This window comes from Tursiops truncatus, chromosome 2, assembly GCF_011762595.2.
Source record: "Tursiops truncatus isolate mTurTru1 chromosome 2, mTurTru1.mat.Y, whole genome shotgun sequence".
Classification (NCBI taxonomy): Eukaryota; Metazoa; Chordata; class Mammalia; order Artiodactyla; family Delphinidae; genus Tursiops; species Tursiops truncatus.
In genome coordinates, this window is record NC_047035.1 from 138,887,814 (window position 1) to 138,909,061 (window position 21,248).

Here is a 21,248-nt window from a genome sequence, read left to right on the forward strand (position 1 = left end):
GTGGATGGATGAAACCACGAGGGAGCTCCTATTCAGGCCTTCTAGCATTCTAGGCAGAGAGCAGGATGGCTGCTGCCCCCTGCTGGGGGCAGCCTCACCCCAGGGCAGGCCCTGACAAAGTCTGGCCTCACAGTTCTGGCTTGTAAGCCCCCAGGTGGGAATGGGCATGGGATCCACTGGCCCACTGGTGGATTACACTGCCACCCAGCCTTGGGTTCCTGGATGGACAACTGCCCCTAGAAGAGGCCACTGGGAGTTGGGAGCTGCTGTAGAGTTCTTAGCCAACCTCTCCGGTTGGGGAGGCAATTTTGTGGGTGAACAGCCAGTGGAAATCCTGCAGAGGTATTCATCCTGCATCTACCTGGGCAGGTGCTGACCAGGAAACTGCCCCCAAACATCTCTTCCAGCATGCCCCCCACCATCCACCCTATCGCTCAAGCCATCTTTGACTCCTCTGTTCTATCTACCACCAAGCCCTGATTCCCCCTCCTCAGTAGCTTCCAGTCCAGGCAAGTCTCTTCATCCTCCACAACCTTGCTGCCCAAGCCACCACTGTCTCTTGCCTGGGCCACTGCAAAGCCTTATCACTGGTCCCCCTTCTGCCCTAGTAATGCATGCCAGTTTTTAAAAAGCACAAAAGTACAGAAGGAGACAGGTAAGCATAGTCATGTTTTGGAGGGTACCCTTCCAACTATTACCCTCCATGTTGCTTAGTCCACTCAGGCTGCTATAACAAAATGCCACAGACTGGGTGGCTCATAAAAAACAAATATTTATTTCTCACAGTTCTGAGGGCTGGGAAGTCCAAGATCCTGGTGATGGCAGATTCAGTGTCAGGTGAGGCCCCACTTCCTAGATGGCCATCTTTTTACAGTGTCCCACATGGCAGATGGGACAAGCTAGCTCTCTGGTGTCTCTTTTATAAGGGCACTGATCTCAATCATGAGAGCTCCGCCCTCATGACCTAATCACCTCCCAAAGGCGAGCCTTCAAATACTATCACACTGGGGGTTAGGATTTCAACATATGAATTTGGGAGACACAAACATTCAGACTATAGCACTACGATATACAAGCATGTTCATACATATATAATATATACAAATATGTTATACATATTATAACTTGTCTTACTAAACTGTGAGGTCCTTGAATGGAGTGTGCTTTATCTCCAAGTCTCTCTCCCTTGGCCCAAGACCTGGCATAGTCACTCCATGAAGGTTTTTGGTCAAGTTATTTTAGAAAGAAAGGAAAAACTGTCTTTGCATTAACAGAAATATGGGTGTGGATCAATATGGCTCATATTTTCATTTTGCAGGCACAAACGACAGAGTGGTATGTAGAACATCTTTGGAGAATGAGGAAGTATCCTCATGATGACATCTCCTTACGTCAAGCCTCCAAACTGGATACCAGATGATCCTGTCCTCGGTTCAGAGTCCTTTCTCCACTCATCCCTGTTTTCACTCTCAGCCCTAAACCACCCCTCCGCCCAAAACCAGCAGAAACTTGCATCTCCCTACATACAAAAATGCTTCCTCAGTTTTAAGACGCTCATTTTAACATTTCTGAAATTGAGTTGCATCTTGTAGTCATTGCCAAGGGAAACTGGGCACCAGGAGAGATGATATAGGAATGTCCACGTGCTGCCTGAAAGAGATGGTCTCTTCACCTCTGTGACCTCTGATGGACTGGTTGCACTGGGAGCATCACGCATGGTTGAATTTTAATGAAAATCTAGAAACATCTTTGCGACTTAAAATGTCATTAGAAAAATCAAACTTTGAGGTAGTAACGAAACAATTTATTATATATACAGAAGATTGCCTGTCACAAACAGGCATTATAATTAAAGGCTGTAGAAACTGCCAAGTCTCTTAGGATGGATCTATATTAGGAAATCCTCAGCCTCAAGGAACAGAAACCACACTTTGAAGTGGCTTGAACAATAGGCCATTTGTTATCTTGGTGAACAGAGAGACCAGAGGGAGGAGGGCTCTGGGGCAGGTTGAGTCAGTGACAAGGGACCTGGCTTTTCCATTTCTCCCCTCTGCCATCACCATCAACCATAAAACATCCAGAGGGGGAAGAGAGCATTGTGTCACGCAGCACTGTCTTTGGATCAAAGGAACTTTTCCTAGGAGCCCTACCATCAGCTTTCCCTCACATCATGGCTGAGGCCTGTCCACCCCTGAAATCATCACTGACAAGGAGACAGAATAACTATGGTTGGCTTGGAATATGCACATGAGATGAATATGCATGGATGTTGGGAAGTGTGATGGTTAATTTTATGTGTCAACTTGACTGGGCTGTGGGGTGCCCAAATATTTGGTCAAACATTATTCTGAATGTTTCTGTGAGGGTGTTTTTGGATGAGATTAACATATGTTTGAGGAGAGCCGATTGTGCTCTCCAACGTGGGTGGCCCTCATCCAATCAGTTGAAGGCCTGAATAGAACAAAAAGGCTGACCCTGCTCCAAATAAGGGAGAGTTTTCCTGCCTGTCTTTTAACTGAGACTTTGGCTTTTTTCCTGCCTTCAGACTCAAACTGAAATATCGGCTCTTCCTGGGTCTTGAGCCTGCCAGTCTTTGGACTGGAACTAAACCACTGGCTCTCCTGTGTCTCCATGCTTGCTGATTCAGCCTGTAGTTCTCGGGACTTGCCAGCCTCCATAATCTTGTGAGCTAATTCCTTATAATGAATCTCTTTATATATATATAAATATAAAAAATATATATGTATACATAGTTATATATACAGTTGACCTTTGAACAACACAGGTTTGAATTGTGCAGGTCAGCTTATACTCATATATTTTTCAATAAATACATACTATATTACTACACAATCCCTGTTGGTTGAATCCGCAGATGCAGAACTGCAGGTACAGAGGGCTGACTGTAAAGTTATGCTCGGATTTTCTTTTCTTTTTTTTTTTTTTGGCCCCGTGGCCAACCAGGGATTGAACCCAGGCCATGGCAGTTAAAGCGCCGAATCGCAGACCACAACACTAACAACTAGACCACCAGGGAATCTCCCTCGGATTTTCAGCTATGCAGAGGGTCGGCACCCCTAACCTATGCAGTGTCCAAGGGTCAATTGTATATATATTTCCTACTGGTATAAATTTATATACTTCCTCTTGGTTCTGTTTGTCTGTAGAACCCTAATACAGGAAGTCATCCATGATATCCACAACCACCTCCTAGAATTTTCAAAGCTAAGAGAGGCTGGTCAACTGATTCATGTATCATGAAGGACCATCATTCTTGTACCAAACATTCATCTGTTAGAAGCTGCCAGAAGCTATGACCCTTCCTACAATATATAATTCAGTTTAGGAGAAACCAAAAATTCAAGCATGTGGGAAAAGTAGATGAAACCCCATTGTTCTCTGATATGCTATAGAACTACTCTGTTGGTCTGAAATATTCTAAAGAAGTTGGGGTCCTCAGCTGGAATGATTCGGAGCAGCCTGTTACCACACAGTCAAAAAAGATTCATTTAGACTCAATGTGAAGAAGCCTAAAACTAAACTTAGATCTTTATGTATGTAAATGTAACAAAAGGTGATCATGATCAGTGAAACCTTGGTATAATTATAATTACAATTTTAAGGTACTTAAGTTTAGAGAAAAGAAAACTGAAACTTTTGTTACAGTAATTTTAAAGATTTTTGTGATGTTAGAGTTCACGGGAACTATCAATGTGAATTGATGACCTTGGAAAGAAATGCCTTTTTTCTAGCTGTCACTAGTGGGTGTGCAGTGTTTTTCTGTCTATCACCAATATGCACATGGAACAATCAGATATGCATATCCAGGGTCCAAATTGTGCTACCACTATTCCTCTTTAAAAGTAGCTGATCCCATGGATTAGGTCAAGAACAGGAATCATTTTTTTGTGGTCAGAAAAAACATGCTTTTAGAATGTTCGTTGTCAGCCTAAAGGACAAAGGCCCCTACTTAAAGGGGCCAAATTGTGACAATTTGAGCATCAAAAGAGCAAATAATAATTACAGTTAATTGAAACAAGCTGAGTCTGTAAATTTTCCTTTTGTAGAATTTGACAAGCTGACTTTATTATTTGTATGGAAAAGCAAAGAGCCAGAAGTTGTAAAGCCCTCCTACAGAAGGGCAATGTGGGGGGCTTGCCCAACCAGATATGAAAACAGATTTTAAACCGTTGTAAGTCAGACAATGTGCTAATGCCACAGGAATAGATAAATAGAACACATTTGGAAACTTGATCTACGACGGAACTGAGAGTCGGGGGAAGCCAGACTATTCCATACATGAGGCAGAACCTGGTCCCTCTGTTCCACCTAGATGCAAGAAAGCATCATTCAGGCATCAGACATCAACAGGTCAGAAGCTTCCAGCTGACTTCTATAAGAAACTCTTAGCCTTCCCACAGTGTACAATTCAATTAAGGAGAAACTAAAAATTCAAGAAATTAGGAAAAGTATAGGATAATCAGTTATCCATATGGAAGAAAAATCAGATTCCTACTTAAACCATATATAAAAATTAATTAAATGTAAAAGGCAAAACTATGAAAATATTTGAAGAAAATACAGGGGAATATCTTCATGACTTCATGGTAGGGAGAGCTTTAAAAACTACTCAAAATTGCAAAACATAAAGGAAAAGAATTATAATTTTGACTAAGTAAAAATTAAGAACTTTTGTTCATTGAAAGAAACCATAAAGAGAATGAAAAACCACACACTGGAAGAGGATATTTGTGATGCGTAGAGTTGATAAAGGATTGGTATCCAAAAAATATTAAAGTCTTCTAAAAATCAATGAGAAAAAGAAAAACAACCAATAGAAAACCGCGCAAAAGTTTTGACAGACACTTCACAGAGGGGAAATACAAACATTCGATAAACATAATAAACAATGTTCAATATCACTGTGATTCACGGAATTAAGTCCACAAAGAAATGCCATTATACACACTTCAGATTTGCAAAAATGATAAAACCAGACAATACCGAGTGTTGGTAAGAACGTTGAATAAGAGGACTCATATACTTCTGGTGAGAATGTAAATCAGAACAACCAAGTTGGAGGACAATTTGGCAATATCTAGTTAACAATACACATACTTTATGACTTAGCAATCCCACTCTTCATCATATTCCCTAAGCAACTCATAACAATGTTTACTGCCAAAAGTATGTAATAGTAGAAATAGAGGAGCAACCCAAATGTCTGTTGACAGGAGAGTGGTGTGGCAGAGATTGCAAGTTGCCCCCCACCCCCAGAATCCACTTCCCCTCCTTTTAAGACCTCAGATTTTTAACTAGATGCCTAGCCACCCCAAATAAAGACTATATTTCCCATCCTCCCTTTCAGCCAGATGTGGCCATGTGACTCTAAGTTTTTTCTAGTGAGTTATAAGCAGAAGTTTAATTTCTTCTACCCCCTTGCTCTTTTCTGTGGCTGGAAAATGGAGCTGATGACTTTTTAGTTTGTATCAACATTTAAATATTTAAAATAATTTGATTAATGCATTTAATAAGTTTGATTAAGTAAAAAGTGCTTAAATGTTTAGGAAAACTATGGCTAATACAATGAGCATTAAAACCCAAGTTGCAGAGATATCTCTCTCCAGGCTCAGAAGTCCTTTGGATATTAAGATCCCAGATAAGTATGGAAGAAAAAAGTGGTAACTAATTGCATGGATAAATGTATGTCTGTAATGGTTGTTTTTCCATCTCTAAAAGCTGTGATTGAGTTGGAGGTGCATTTTATGAGCTGGAATAGAAGAGAAGGGATAGAGTATTTCTCTGGAGAGGAACGTTGGCATCCCAGTGTGAAGGGGGAGTCTTCCTGAGGTCCAGAGCTACCAAAGATGAGTGTGGATGAGCCCTCACATCCACATGAGCAAGAACATGTTCTGTTGTCAGAACAGAGAAAAGTCCCACATCCAACCTGGAGCCAATGAGGCAAATTTCTGCCATTTAGAGAAGAGGCTTTGCTCTCATTTCTCACCAAAAAGTATTCAGAAATACTGAGGGCCAGGCTCAGAGCACTTTACCATCTATTTAATAATAAAAAGAGACTTATATGGCAAGCTGTTTGCTTCCTGGGCTGTCCTGTACTGGTTCCCGGCACCCTGGCTGAGGTCCAGGACAGGGTGAGGGGTCTGTGTCTGGCCAATGGGTGTTCTGACTTCTACAGTTCTCCTGGGTTGCTCCTGGCAGGAGGAGCCACAGGACCGTGGAGGAGTAGACAGTCAGGAGTGTGGTTTCTGGAGCTCCAGGAAGAAAGCAGCATGGGCAGGTGAGGCCCAGGATAGCTGTGTGTTTCTCTCTACACAACCAGACCTGAGGCCAGTTCTCCAGCAGCTGCCCACAGGAACCCTGCCAGGGGTAGGCTGGTACTGCCTTCTTAGCCATGTCATATCACCTTCTGAGGGCCCCTCTTGCCAGATCCATACCCCCTCCCCAGGAAACTGCTGAGTGTGGTGTGGATTGTGAGGTTGGGTGGAGGGCCCAAAGCTAGTTCAAGGTCATGACCATGTCCATATGTGTATGTCCATCAACACTCCCCTCTCCTCATTCTGGGCATCCTCAGATTTCAAAACCACAGATAAAGGCCAAGGACTCATTACACCAAAGATCTGCCAGGGCCCAGAGTCAGTTACACGGAGCTGGACTCTTAGGTGTGCCACAGAGTGGCGGCCAAGAGGGTGCTCATGGATCTGAGGGGGACCTATAGGGGCTGAGTGTATATATATAGAGATGTCTAAAAGGACTGACAGAAGTGTCAGAATTATCTGTGCAGCTGCAGATGACAAGAAAAACTGAGTTTGGTTTGGAAGGCTACTTGGCATTATCTATCAAGGTTTAAAATGAACGTTCCCTTTCACTCGACATGTCATCATTCCAAGTTATAAATTTACCCTATAGCTATATGCACACGTCTACATGAAACGTTTGTATAAAGACATTTACTGTAGCACTGTTCGAAGGAGCAAACAATTGGAAACAACCTAAAAGTCCATGATTAGGGCACTAGTTTAATCAAACATAGCACATCTATATTATGAAGCACTTACTGTGTGGCTGTTAAAAAGAGCAAGGAGGATTTATGATACTGATACAAAAAAGATTTCTAAGATGTATTGCTGAGTGAAAACAGCACTGAGTATAACCTCCCACAGCTTGTGTAAACAGTGGGGAGTATATACACATGTGCCTGTGCATGCACAGTCCGTAATCAGAAAGATACAGAAGAGACTGGCACCATGGTTGCTTTGGGGAAGAGAAACCAGGGAACTCAGGGAGGAAGGCACACATCCTTTGGCAGTGTTTGAATTTTTAACTTATATGTATGCATTTCCAAATGTAAGAAATATTAACATTTTCAAAAATAGGGCTTGGAATGAACAGTGGCTATAGAGTCCAAATATATGGTCTATACTGTATAACAAACGATCACCACTGTCTCCCAGCACTAGGGGCGCCAGCATTCGAGAAGTGGACGGAAGGGTGAACATGCAGGTGGAAAGCAGTAAGGGTGCAAATGGAAATGTAGCTGTGAACAGGACGGTGGCGCTACAGAGCACAGGCCAGGACTCAGCCTGTGAAGAGTGTGGGGGCACTCAGAAAGTGATGCTCGTAGGTATATAAACACTCAAGAGCTTTTGCACCTGATTGCTGTTCCCCTCAAAGTAGTCTTCTGAGAGCCTGTATACTCAGAGGAATCTCTGCATTCAGGGCTTAAAAATGTGGCAGGATCTACTGCTTGAACCTTTAGGGTAGTGACACGTTCACTGGTGACAAATATTTGTCTACAGAGGATGGATGTAAATACTGGAAACAGTTAAATGTCACTTGGCCACAAATTTAGTGAAAGAAGTGAGAGATCAAGTTAGGCAATTAATCTTTTGGTAAAAATAACAAGGCATAGAATTAAAGCAGACTGCTAGTCTGATGCTTCTCAAAAATGGGCTCTGACAGCTAAGCCCAAAAAGGATGCTCAGAAGATGATGTGTGCCTTGGCAGCATCCTTGGAATGAGGCTCGGGACCCAAGGGGACTACTTGGAAGAAGTCAATGCTCATTTGGACATGTAGGTTCTGTTTGTTTTCAGGAGACAACAGCCCCAGCGCTCGGCCGGGGCGGGGCGGCGGGCCGGGCCGGGAGGGCGATGGGGGCAGCGGGCTCAGCTCTTCTTGCGCAGCTGGCTGTACTGCGTGCGGCCCAGGATGGGCTCCATGACGCTGGGCCGGAAGAAGCTGTCGCTGACCCTGCGCGCGGGCTTCTCGCGGGGCATGGCCGGCAAGGCGGTGCGCGGCGCGGCGGCCGTGTCCACCCGGTCCTCCGCGCCCGGGCCCCGAGCGCTGCGCAGGCTGCCGCGGGACTGCGCGGGGCGCGACGCGGTATCCGAGCCGGCGGGCAGCGCCCCGGACCCCCTGCGCTCCGCCTCCGGGCTCTCGGCCTCGGCAGGCGGGTTTTCGATCTCCCGGAATTCGCTCTCGGGCTCCATCAGCGACAGCCTGGGGAGCTGGGGGCCGGCAAACCACGTTAGGCCCCCGCCTTGGCCCTAGTCCCTGCGCCTCCCACCACCGCCTCCTCTGCGGCCCTCGCGGTCACGCCTCCAGGGAGCGACCGTCCGGAGGGCAGAGGCCGGGGTGTGGGACAGGGATGGAGGGTGTGGGGGAGACCGCTTAGGTCCTGCCCTCCCTGACAGTGTGCACAGTCCAGACCCCCAAGGCAAGGCAGACAGCCACCCTCTAAAGTTTCTGGACCCCTCGGGTCTCCCTCGGAGGTTCCTCAGTGGGAGGTCAGTGGCGTTCCTGACCCTTCCTTGGACCCTTCCTTGCCCCTGCCTGGGTCAGGGTACCCACGCCTGGCTCTGTTTGGGGCCCAAGGTGAACAAGCTGGCTGCCAAGACCCCCTGCCATGCCTCTTGGTGAGAGTGAGTGGCTGAGTAACCCATTCCCCCACTACCCTCACAGCCTCCCTCAACCCTCAGCTCTAAGGGGCCTCCTGCCCTGACCAGCCCTCCTACTGACTGCTCGACCTGTAACTTGCTCTGGAAAGGGACCCAGGGACCCCCAAAGTGATAGTACTGGCACTCCTTGGGGTTTTCCTGTTGGTGACAGGTGTTGGAATTGGCATGGCGGCAGCTGCTGTCCCCTGGAACCTAGCCGACCCCGCAGGGTGCCCTGGAAGCCTCCCTGCAACGCTTTCCCAGGGAGCAGCATGCAAACCTGCCAGGTCCTTCAGTTCGGAGCTGAGGGGTGAGGACTTGGCCACTGGGACCCCCAGATTAATGGTGGGTGACCTCCCCAGCAGCAGGTGGGAAGGACAGATGTGGGGAAAGGTCTCAGGCCAAGGCCACAGGTCTCTGTACTTTGGGGGCTGCCAAGGCCCCCAGTCAAGGCCATAGTATGTCAAAATGTTTCTGGGGCACTGAGGATCAGAGACTGGGGAAGGGAGGGCAGCTGCAGCCCCTTCAGTCAAATCTGCTTTATCTGTCCTTTCAGGGGTGGGGGGGAGGGGGAGGGTTAGCCAGAAGGGTAGGGGGACTCACCGGCACATAGTGCACCACGGTGTCCACGACGTTGTCAGTAACGCCCTTCAGGGCATCAGACAGGGACATGGCCCTGCCCTTGGCGGAGGAGACAGCACGGGCTGGCATGAGATGCAGCAACCTCCCTGCCGTGCCCAGCACAGCCGCAGGCACCCACGTCACGACCGAGATGGTGCTCTGGAGGGCCTTCTGCAGGGTGTGCACCACACCACCCAGGAGGTCTTGTGGGCCAGGCAGGGCTGCTCCCTGGGGGCCAGAGCAAGGTCAGTGCCTCCTCAGCAACTCCCCTGACCCTTCCCCTCTCCTCACCATCCCCAGAGCTAGAGGGGAAAGAACGTGGATACCAAACTGAAAAAACTATTAGCCTGGCTCTTGGGCAGGTCACTTCTGCTCTCTGAACCTCAGTTTCTTCATCTGCAAAATGGGGATGACAATCTCTGTCCTGCCTATTTTATGGGGTTGTTGTGAGGATCCTCTGAGAGAACTTTGTTATCTGGGCGTTTGGGGGTGAGGTGAAGAGCACTGCACCCATGTACTACATTCCTGGGGCCCCTGTTTCACCCGGGGCCTCTGCTTCTCACCCCCTCGGTGGGCTGTGGGACCTCCAGGTTCCCGCATCCCGCTCGGCTTCTGCTCTCTCCCTTACCTCACTGAGCTTGTTCTCCTCCGTCTCTGATTCCTCCTCCTCCACCTCTGTCTCCTCCCCCTCTGTGTCCATCTGGTCATTGTGGTCCTCCTCCCGGGTGGCAGTGAGGTTGTGCAGCCAGGGCACCCGCACCTCACTCGACCGCCGGGACACCACCTGTATGGCCGCCGATGCGCCCCACTGGGCCAGGCTGCTCTGAGGGCGGGAAGGTGGCGGGCTGCTGGTTTCACAGCCCCTGCCACAGGCTGGGCAGCCCCAGCAGGCAAAGCCCCTCACCCCCAGGGTCAGGGTTGGGGGAGGCAAGCAGGGCCTGGCCCCAGCAGACTGTTCTTCAAACTTTTTATGGAGTGGTAACTTACACCCACTAAGGTGCACAAGCTTTAGTATACACCTCTGGGAATTTTTAGAAACACACACCTGTGTGACCATTACAGATCAAGATACAGACATTTTCGACACCCCAGAAGACTCCCTGTGCCCCTCACCCAGTCAGTACCACATAAGGGTGGCCACATTCTGGCCTCTATCACCATGCATTGATTTTTCTCATTTGTAAATGGACTCACACAACGTGTTTTCTTTCATGAATAGCTTTTGTTCAACGTTGTGTTGTGAGATTCATCCACATTACTGAGGGTCAGAGTAGTTCCTCCTTTTTCATTTGTGTCATATTCCACTGAATAAATATACCACAATATACCCATTCTACTGTTGATGGACATTTGTGTTATTTCCAGTTCTTGGCTAAGGATAAAGCTGATAGGAACATTTCCGGTGTGTCTTTGGGGGACATAAGCTCTTATTTCTGTCGGGTGGAATTGCTGAGTCATAGGGGATATGTATGTTTAGCTTTAGTACATACTCCCTGCAGATCTTTTAAAGAGTGAAAAAAATCAAGTGGGCCAGAGGATCCCATGGGAGGAAACTGACATGGGTAGGTGGGCTGGTGTCCCCTGGGGCACAGCTTGGCTCATTTCAAACCCCTAGGGAACCCCACAAACAGGGTCTCCTTGTTATACATCCTTAGGGGACACCATTATTTTCTTTTTAAGATTTTTTTCTTTTTTGATGTGGACCATTTTTAAAGTCTTTATTGAATTTGTTGCAGTATTGCTTGTTTTATGTTTGGTCTTTTGGCTGCGAGGCATGTGGGATCTTAGCTGCCTGACCAGGGATCGAACCCACACCCACTGCATTGGAAGGCAAGGTCCTAACCACTGGACCGCCAGGGAAGTCCCTGGGACACCATTATTTTCTATATGAACGGTGGTGGCTGAGGCTGTGCCGTTCAGTGGCCCCCGCCCACTAGGGGCTAGGCCAGGGCGCAGGAGTTAGTCTAGCCCCCATGGGGAAGTGGCCCCCCAGTGCAGGTGACAGAGGAGAACTACTACTCCTGTATCCCTACTGGAGCTACAGGAACTGGCACATAGTAGGTTCTCAGCAAACATTTGCTTGAATGAATGAGCCAGGCCTGAGGATGCTTTTAAAAGTACCACCCTCTTGATGGCTGAGAAGTGGTTATCTTGTTTGCTGACATTTATGCGTTAATGCTTTTATTTCCTTTTTTTTGAGGTGGGGGGCTGCTTAGTTTCTTACTAAAGTTCCTATGAAAATAATCCAGGCTATCTCTGCTAAAATACACAGAGAGGTGGAGGTGGGGTGTGGTGGGGAGTAAGCCCTATCTGGGCCTAGAAAAGGCAGCTTTACCTTGGGTGCAGTGGGATGCAAATTAGAAGCCTCTAAAAGGGAAACCAGAACCCTGGGCACAGTCAGAGACACAGCCCAGCTGGGGCTCTCTGCCCAACAGAATGGGTTTTGTGCCTTGCTTATTTACAGATGACACTCCCTAGTGCCTAGAGGGCAGATGGGGCGGGGGGGGGGGGGTGTCTCTGCTTCCTCACAAGTGGGAGGGCCCACTTGGGAGGAGGAAGGCTTGGGAGGGTAGGGGTGACTCAGAGGGAGAATGGGAGAGACAGAAGAGGGTGGGGGGCAGGACCACCCTAACAAGCAGGCCTGCCCTCTCCCCTTGCATCCTAGAGGACTAGCCCACCACCCCACCTAAGTCCTCTTGTCCTTAGACCTAAAGTCCCCGCCCAGGCCGGAAGAGAGGAAGTTCCTAGGACAGGAGGCAGAATTGGGTAGGGGATGGGAGGGACCAGGAGGCCCACAGACAGGGTTCCCAGGCCGTGGGTCAGTCAGAGCTCAGGGCAGACACTCACCAGGGGCGCCACACCTGGGATCCACATGGCCAGGGCCTGGCCCTGTTTCAGCACCCGGGCTGTGGTCTGGAAGGTGTGTTGAGAGAGAGTGTTGGCCAGGGCCCCAACCCTGCTCACGAGGCCCGGCTTGGCCTGGGGAGGTTTCTGGGCATGCTGGTGTCCTGGAGCAGGGGCTAGGTAGGAGTTTGTGAGGGGAAGGAAAGGAAAGCTGATCAGAAAGGCACTGGGCAAAGCTGGGTTGTGTCTAGGGTTAGAAAGTGGTCATCCTAGCTCCACCACAAGCTTGCTGGTGATTTGGGCAACTCACTTTCTCCACTTAAAAATGGGGAGAGAGGGCTAGGTGAGGATGGATCCATCTGAAAATCTTGCTGGGCCATCCCTGTTCCAGAGCAGGGGCTAGATGGGCCCTGGCTGCCTCTTCCTAATTCCCAAGCAGCATGGGGGCCAACTCACTCCCCAGGCCCCCTAATGGCAGATACCTGACTCTTCCTTGGTTGGAGGGAGGAGGAACTCTACCACCTTCTCAACACCACCCAAGGCCAAGTCGGCCCCTCCAGAGGCGAGCTGGCCAGCTCGGGTGTTGGCAGCAAATTCGGCAGTGTCTTTGACCATCCCCCAGGCGAGCTCACAGCCAGCCAGAGCGGCCTCTAGGACTTTGTCTGAAGTGCTGGCGATGGGCACACTGATGCTGTTCCTGGCACTGCGAAGGCGGGTAGAGATGGTGTCCTTCAGCTCAGAAGCAATCTGGAGGAAGTGGGGAGGGGAGTCAGGCATTGGATCTGACAGACCCTGAGCCCAGCTTCAGGAAAGCCTCATTTAAAGGGGACTGGCACCAATATTTGGGCAGCTTGATTAAGCTGAACTTAAAAGGAAAAGGGCTCCAGTCCTTCTTGTGCCAACCACTTAGATCTCCTGGCTTCTTTGCACCCCATTTCTACCTGTCAAGATCCTAACCATCCTTCAAGAATGCCCCCCAAAGTCCACCTCCTTGATAACACCTCATGCACACAAGACATCTCCTCTTCCAAATTCCTCTGCTGTCTGCTCTGTCTTGCCCTCATAACATTGCTCACATTCCTATCTGCACTTATGTGGACTTATAGATGTGGTTGATCTTCCTACAGGTTCTGCATTGAAATAATGTCTTTCTCTCCTTTGCCTTAGGAGCTCTTCTGTGACAAAGACGTTGCCGTTTATCTGGAAAAATAAGTGAAGAGCACACGCCTCAGAGCCAAATAGACCTGCTCTCATGTGGCCTCCACTTAAGGCTGTGTGGTCAGGGGGAAGTCACTAGTTTTCTCATCTGTAAAATGGGGATACCCACCCCTATACCAGAGGATTGACAAGAGGATTAAATGAGAGGGCTCTATAAATCATATGTCATGACCCCTGTCATAGGGTAGGGCTCAGTAAATGTTTGTGAGATGGGTGGTAGTTTGTCAGTGAGATGGATAGCGTCTGAGAGTGCAACTTATTCCCCCAAAGCACCAGACATGGCCCTTACCATGGCAAATGCCCAATGAATAGCCATGCAGGTGAAGTGACATTTTCAGTCTCATGGTCCATAAAGTGTTGGATCTTGAGGACATGGGACTGCAATCCTGGGATCTGACGAGTGTGACCCATGATCTCAGGTGGCTGTAGTCACCAAACGGTCCAAAGAGCAGGGAATCAGAAGCAGTGGGCCCTACCCCAAGCTCCTGTTTGAGTTTGCCTCTGGGCTGTGCCTGCTGGTTTCAGAAAGCCTGCCTTCATCTGGCCCCACAGGGAGAGGAAGAAGCCCATCGTATGGTCTTAGGGACAGGCAGCTGCCACCAGCCTTGGAAGGCATTTGCCACAGAAACAAAAGACTCACATTTATGCATCATGGGCTCGTGCCCTCTCCTCAACTGGGAGGCAGTGACAACAGAATGTGGGGAGCCTTAGAGAAGAGGGGAGGGGCTCACCTTTTCGGGAGGATACTGGAGGGCCGGGATCTTTTCCTCCAGGTGGTCCAGGCCTCGGCAGGCCAGCTCGTTGGCAGCTATGACTGGAAGCAAAAGGCCATGGTCAGGTGAGCTCTGCCCCCACTGTGAGAGCCCAGCAGGGGCCTCTGTGCCAAGGAAGGCACCTTGGAGCCCTCAAAACCCCCAGCCCTGCTACCCCCAAAGCATCTGGGAATCTGAGGCCCTCTGCTACCTTTAGCCACCATTCACTGTGACTCCTTGAGAGCAGGATGTTTTCCCTCTGAGCTGGAGCTCTGGAGTCATGCAGATCTGCACTCAAAGCCCAGCACCTGCATCTGCAGTGTAGTTTCAGGCAGGTCGCAACCTGGCTGAGCCTCAAGTTCCTCACTTGTAAAATGTGGATTAATGCGGACAAACCTTGCAGGGTTGTCGTGAGGAGGAAGTGACAGAACCTTTGTGAATCACCAACAGATCCTGGTCTCTCCTCCTCCTACAACCCCTCTTTGGGTGAGCGCTGGGTGAACACGAGGGGGGAGAGCAGAGGTGTCATGGTGGAGGGGCAGCCAGGCCCTAGGGTGGGAGCAGGCCTGGCACTGCTTAATTCTAGAGGTGAAAGGCTGTTCTAGAGTTCCAGATAGTCCATGGCCCTTCCTTTTAACCTCTAGGAATGAGATGGTCAACACTGGGAAGAAGGTCACAGGGAAGAGTGCCAGAGGATGCAAATGTTCCCGGGAGATACTGCCCAGGGGCTGCCGAGGACATCAGCTCTGCACACATGACCATGGAGATCACAGTTTTAAAGGATATCTATATATTCTCTTTCATATGTTCTTTCTCCAGATATCCCAGGTTTCTTCACAAAATTCTCAAGCAGCAGAGAGCCCAGATGACTTGGCTGACTTCTGATTGGGCAAAGTGAGACCCAGGGAAATTATTTAAGGAGTTTGCAGGCAGGGAGGTGGACCCAGGCCCAGGTCTTCTTTATATCTGCCCTCTCCCGTTGGCTGTGCCAAATCCTCAGATACCCATAACTCTGTAATCAGGACTGTGGCAGGTCCTAGACTTCTGGAATTTCCCTCAGCCCAGAGCCGTGCCGTGGAGACCATATTTTCCGACGGGGCAGAACAATTTGAACAGGGGCAGGTCTGGTAAGTTGTCCTCACCTTCAGGGCCCTGACTGGTAGCTCTCTGCTGCCCCGGCCTGTCATGGGGCCAGTACCATCAGCTGCTGGACCCAGAGGGCTTCCCCTCTCCCTCCTCTCCCCCCATCCCTGCCAGGCTAGCCCTAGTGCCCACTGCCTCTGCCTCTGTGCCAGACTCTGCTAGTTCCTGCTGCTGCTGCTGGATTTGGAGCCAAAGTGGGTGTCTGGTCTGCCATGGGCCCCCACTCCCACCACTGCCCTCATAGCTCTGCCCACCCCTTCTCCTGCCAATTATGTGGCCCATCATTGTCGTCCTAGGAAAATGCCAGCTGGGCTACAGATGAGGCATCTATACATGAGAAGAGACCTATATCTATATCTACATCTATATTTATATCATCTATATCTGTAGATGAAAAGACTATGTAATGGGATGTAGATACTCAGGAAGGCAGTCAGACAAACAAAAAGGCAGACAGACAAGCAAGCTATCAAACAGACTGATAGACGGACAAAAGATTGGCAGGCAGGCAGTGAGCATCACTGAACAGGCAGACAGCCTCCGAGTGCAAGGACTCACACTGGGTGGACAGCCTTCGGACCACCGGCTCCATGCTCCAGGCTGCCAAGCTGGTGGCGCTCTGCACGCCCTTCTCGTATGCACTGCATACAGAGGTCACCAGGGGGTGGGCTTCCTTGGTGCTGGTGTAGGTCTTCTGGAAGCACTCACAGGTGCTGCTCACCACCGGCAGCTGCAGAACCCGCTGCAGCACGTTCTCCTGCTCCTGGAGTGGAAGGAAAGCAGGTACTGAAGTCATCCCACCTCCTCCTCCCACCTTCTGGGGAGGCAGCCCCAGGGCCATGGAGCCCATTAGGGCTGGCCTGGGTCCAAGAGACCTAGGAGAAACCCAGACTAGAGAGGTCTCTGGAGGCCCCACAGGGAAAACAAGAGCCAAGCTGCCATGCTCTCCTGGTCACAATCCTGGCTCTGGAGAGCTACTGGGCAAACTCTGGCCTCCAGGGGCTAGCCCCCAACCCGCAGCCACCCCACTTAAACTTAATGGTAGGAGCAAGTGTGTCGGCGCACCTGCCTGGAGTTTTAGTCCATCTTGGATTGGTAGCTTCATCTGAACATCATTCTGGTCTTTTCGGGAGACTGCCTCCCTGCCTCCAGTGCTTGTCCCACTGCCTAGGATGCTCCCCTTCCCTCCCACAGTCCCTTCCGTCTGGCAAAATGTCACTCCTTCAAGACACGGCTTGAGCATTGCTTCTTGTGTGAAGCTTCCTGACTCTCCTCCTTCACATCAGAAGCCACCACTTCCCTCGCTGGGTTGTTTCCGTATCATACATGGTGCTCGTATTGATCATGTGTGTACTTGGCTCTCTCCCAGGAGACTGTCATCTCTGTATCTCCAGGGCCTAACCTAAAGCCTGCACAGTAATGTTAGTTGAATAGGTGAATCACAGTCAGGGCTGCACCTAAGGTGTTAAGTTTAGATCTGCCCAACCATACAGAATCACAGAATCTTAGGCCTCCAGGGGCCTCTGTAGCAAGACTGCTTCCCATGGTCCCTCTGGGAGGCTTGTATTTGGACGTCTCCTTGCATGGAGCTCACCCCTCATAGAGTGGCCTATGCCCCTTGTTGGACAGCGTGGCTGAGCTGAAATCCACTCCACTCTCTGCCCTGTGTAACAATACTGAGGAAATCTGTTTCATCATTCATGGGCTGGCCTTTCACACACTTGAAGACAAATATTTCTCCCTTTAGCAGTCCCTTCTCCATTCTAAATAGCTCTAGTTCCTTACTTAGCTTACAAACGGCTCAGCGCCCTGATCTGCTGATTCCCTCCTCTGCACACACTACAGTTTGACATCGCCTTTCTAAAAAATATAGCACTCAGACTTGAAGACAGCATTCCAGGTGTGGTCTGAGTGTGTGAGGTATAGTGAAACCATCACCTCTCGTTATTGGGGTGCTGTGCTCTTATTAATGCATTCTAATCTCAACAGCAGGCACTTAATTAAACTTTAGATCACCTAAGAATCTTAGTGGAGAAACACTGATCTTTGAGGTTAAAAAAAAAAAAGAAAAAGTGGATTCTAATCCTGCAGAGGGAAACATTTACTCAGTGCCATTATGCTCCAGGCACTGATTGGGGTGCTTTCATGATATGACCTCATTTAATTCTAAGAGCGACACTCTGAGGACAGCATTATCATCAGCACTTTGCCAATGAGACAAAGACTCAGAGATGTGAAGTGACTTACCCAAGATCACACAGCTAGTGAGTGGCACTGCCAGGCCAACTCAGGCCTGAAACAGCATGTCTGAGATTTGCTTCAAAATAACACAAGGGGGCTTCCCTGGTGGCGAAGTGGTTGAGAGTCCGCCTGCCGATGCAAGGGACACGGGTTCGTGCCCCAGTCCAGGAAGATCCCACATGCCGCGGAGCGGCTGGGCCCGTGAGCCATGGCCGCTGAGCCTGCGCGTCCTGAGCCTGTGCTCCGCCACGGGAGAGGCCACAGCAGTGCCCATGTACCGCAAAAAAACAAAAACAAAACAAAACAAAAAACACAAGGCTGGGGAATGAATGGGGTGAGGATGAGGCACAATTGTCCATGGATTATGGTTGCTGGGGCTAGTGAAGGGTATTATATTTTTCTGTCTGTTCTTAGGAATATTAAGAATTCTCCACATAAACATCCCAGGTCTGACTCAGATGTTCGAGCTCTTTCTGTAGCTTTGAATATGCACTGTTGCATAGTTCTACTCTAAAGGTGAGGACCTAGCTTCTTCTGTTTGTAGGCGGCTGAATTAGAAGACCCATCAAGGAGACCTGATGTATACTAGACAGCAAGCTGCAATATTTCAGCTTTTGGTCTTGCAGGTGAGTTTGAAATTTGAACTAGAAAAAGATTATGACTGTAAACAAGAAAAAATTTCTTTAACATTTTGGACAGAACCTTCAGGAGTTGTTATAGGCAAAGCCAAAGGAGAGAGGTCCTGGGACGGCAATAAACTATCAATACCTCTTAACTATGCACTTGATCATTTTATGCCTCTCTGTGTTCTATGATCCAATAAAAAACTTAACATGGTGATTACTAGTACAGAGGTTAGTTAAAGCCTAACTTGGGACAAGATGGGTATTATATGGGTTCACAATTTTTAAGTTTCACTATTTGAACTGTACCTAAATTAGAGAGGCCTTGCCAGGAGGCATCAATACACCTAAATGTGTCAAACCACTCTGAGTCACACTGAAAACCAGGTCAGACACACAAACTGGACACACTGCCCCTCTAACCCCTTCCCACATACATAATGTGCATCGTGTAACTCTAAGAGGTGCCATTTACATAGACTGCACCATACAAGAAGCCTCTGGAGTTACAAAATGCAGAGGCTCCATCCCAAATATACATTTCGCCTGGGTGGACAAAGCATGGGCTTCTGTTTCAGGCTTTAGAATATAGTAGTTCCCTTCCTCTCCTTTCCCTCCCAGCCAACTTTTCTGTGCTTTTTCTCCAAGGTACTTAGTTTTTAATAGACATCTTTTCTTCCCCCTCACATTCTCTAACAGCCTTCTGCAAAAGGTAGTGAGGGCAAGAATAACTAAGACATAATGGTCAATGAGTTATGAATATAATCTAGACATATCTTGCTCTAAGCCCCCTGAACTTCTCCTCCCGTCTCCTTCCTCCCCACAGAGTTGTCCACTGTCTCATATAAGCCCAGGTTACTTACAGGGCGGTCTTCATCCAGCAAAGTTGGACCCTTGTTAACTGCCATTGGAGCTCTTCAAGCTGCAAAGCAGAGGGTTCCAGGTCCATGAGAAAGTCCTCAGCCTGAGATCCACAGGATCAGTCCCCTACCTCTCATGGCCATCAGGGGGGCCCAGGCTGTCTGGGAACTCAAGTTCCCTGAAGAGAAGGTATTTGGAGGATGAATGTCACAGACAAGTGGCCAGTCCTTAGAGTCCCATAGGGATGAGTTGTCCCGCAGCCTACTTGTCAAGACCGTAGTTTCTTATAAGGATTCAGGGTAAGAAATAAAAAATGAAAGTAACTTTAAGAGATAAGAGGTTGTAGATGTTTAGCAGCTCTTAGATGAGGGTCCAAAAGAGACAAACAAAGTTTCAGATTTAGTCTTTTTTTTTTAAATGAAAAAGTTCTGCATTAATTCCTCTCTTTTTAAATAAGCAAATCTGCCAGTTACTCCCTCTGTGCTCAACCAGAGGAGAAAGTAGTCATTCTTAAAACCAGCAATTTCAGCTCTGTTCTGGAAAACTAGTGGCCCCAGAATATCTACTCTACACTCTTGGTCATTCACCCTGAATAATCTCTCCCTTAGTGGTTTCCCTGCAGGCCTCTTCATCCTCAGTAAAATTCCCAGAAGACCCTTGCCCTCAACTTCTTTAATTCTCAGAAACAAACCAGGTAAGGTTGTCCCAGGATCCCCACACTCACTCCAGCTGATGCCACCTCAGTCCCACGGAGCCCGGGCTGCAGAGCGTCTCCTCCAGCAGAAACAATTCCAGTTGCTCTGGGGAGTCTTGAGCAAAGCTACTAACACCTCCCAGATAGAGGAGGGCAGAGAGGAAGAGAAAGCTGGTTCATGGTTATTTGACCCAGCGTCCCCTGGGCAGATCTTAACTTCTGTAAGGAGGTTTAGCCAACTAGGAGTTAGATTGCACAGCTGTAGGAAACCATACTCAAAGGAGTTATTATTCCATGAGATAGCTGTTCTGTAACATATTTCTGGCCCCCAGTTCTCAAGAAACTTTTCCAGAAAGAAGATTTTGGGATATGTGTCATTAAACTCATAAGCTCTAAAGTTTTATAATCTTTGGCTCCTTTTCCATTAGAGGGTCCTACGGAACCCTTTTCAACCCATTTGCCTCATCCTTATTTTTTTACTATCAAGAGTGAATTTTGAACAGTAAGATTTAAATCCACACAGGAACACAGTTTACCTGAATGTATTACTCTTTGATTATGAAGATGAATTGCTCCCAGTGAAGAAGAGAACCAGAGCTGTGGTTTACTCCTTGACAATCTAGGCTTTGAGGGAACAATTTCAATCTCTGCAAAATCCTGGATTTCAAGAAAGTTTATTGAACTCTACCTGGTCTAAGATGCCACCAGAATATGCAGTGGGAAAGCCAACTGGATTTTGTCAAGTTTGGAAAAGTGACAATGTTGACCAAGGCTCTGTTACTGATCAACAGCATCCAGACAACCACCGATCACCTCTCATCCCTTCCTTAGCGATGAATCAGGCAGGAGCCCAGGTGCTAATTCTTGGCTTCAAAGATGATGGAGGCTGTGGTTTTCAGCCATCGTTTTCAGATTGTCTAATAAGGGCTTTTTAATTAAAATGGGTAATAGGACAAAACTTTTTTTCCTTATTTTTTGTAGAATCATATTTAGTGTTGACTCTCTGCTAAGTTGTATACTGTGGGCAATAGGAGAAAGAGGCAGGGAATGGAGAGACTGATACAAAGGATCTATTTGGGTTTTTTTTGTTTTTGTCTTTATTTTTGGCTGCATTGGGTCTTTGCTGCTGCGCATGGGCTTTCTCTAGTTGTGTTGAGCGGAGGCTCCTCTTTGTTGCAGTCCGTGTTCTTCTCATTGCGATGGCTTCTCTTGTTGCGGAGCTCAGGCTCTAGGTGGGCGGGCTTCAGTAGTTGTGGCGCGCAGGCTCAGTAGTTGTGGCTCGGGGGCTCTAGAGTG

At 48.5% G+C, this 21,248-nt stretch overlaps 1 protein-coding gene across 5 annotated transcripts; it reads right to left on the bottom strand.

Moving 5' to 3' along the window:
• Positions 1–4,894: 4,894 nt before the first annotated feature.
• Positions 4,895–20,141, bottom strand: PLIN1 (perilipin 1). Of its 5 annotated transcripts, none has more exons than XM_073801401.1 (9): positions 19,983–20,141; positions 19,261–19,541; positions 16,092–16,296; positions 14,370–14,452; positions 12,903–13,167; positions 12,424–12,596; positions 10,205–10,399; positions 9,559–9,804; positions 4,895–8,526 (listed from the first exon to the last, which is right to left on the bottom strand). In XM_073801401.1, the coding sequence occupies exons 2-9, from the start codon at positions 19,303–19,305 to the stop codon at positions 8,185–8,187; spliced, it is 1,554 nt and encodes a 517-aa protein (XP_073657502.1). In that variant the 5' UTR covers positions 19,306–19,541; positions 19,983–20,141; the 3' UTR covers positions 4,895–8,184. The 5 variants fall into 5 exon arrangements, with proteins under 5 accessions (XP_073657502.1, XP_033708025.1, XP_073657503.1 ...); XM_033852134.2 differs by having other exon boundaries at positions 19,261–19,319; positions 19,983–20,139; XM_073801402.1 differs by lacking the exon at positions 19,983–20,141 and having other exon boundaries at positions 19,261–19,976.
• Positions 20,142–21,248: the final 1,107 nt, after the last annotated feature.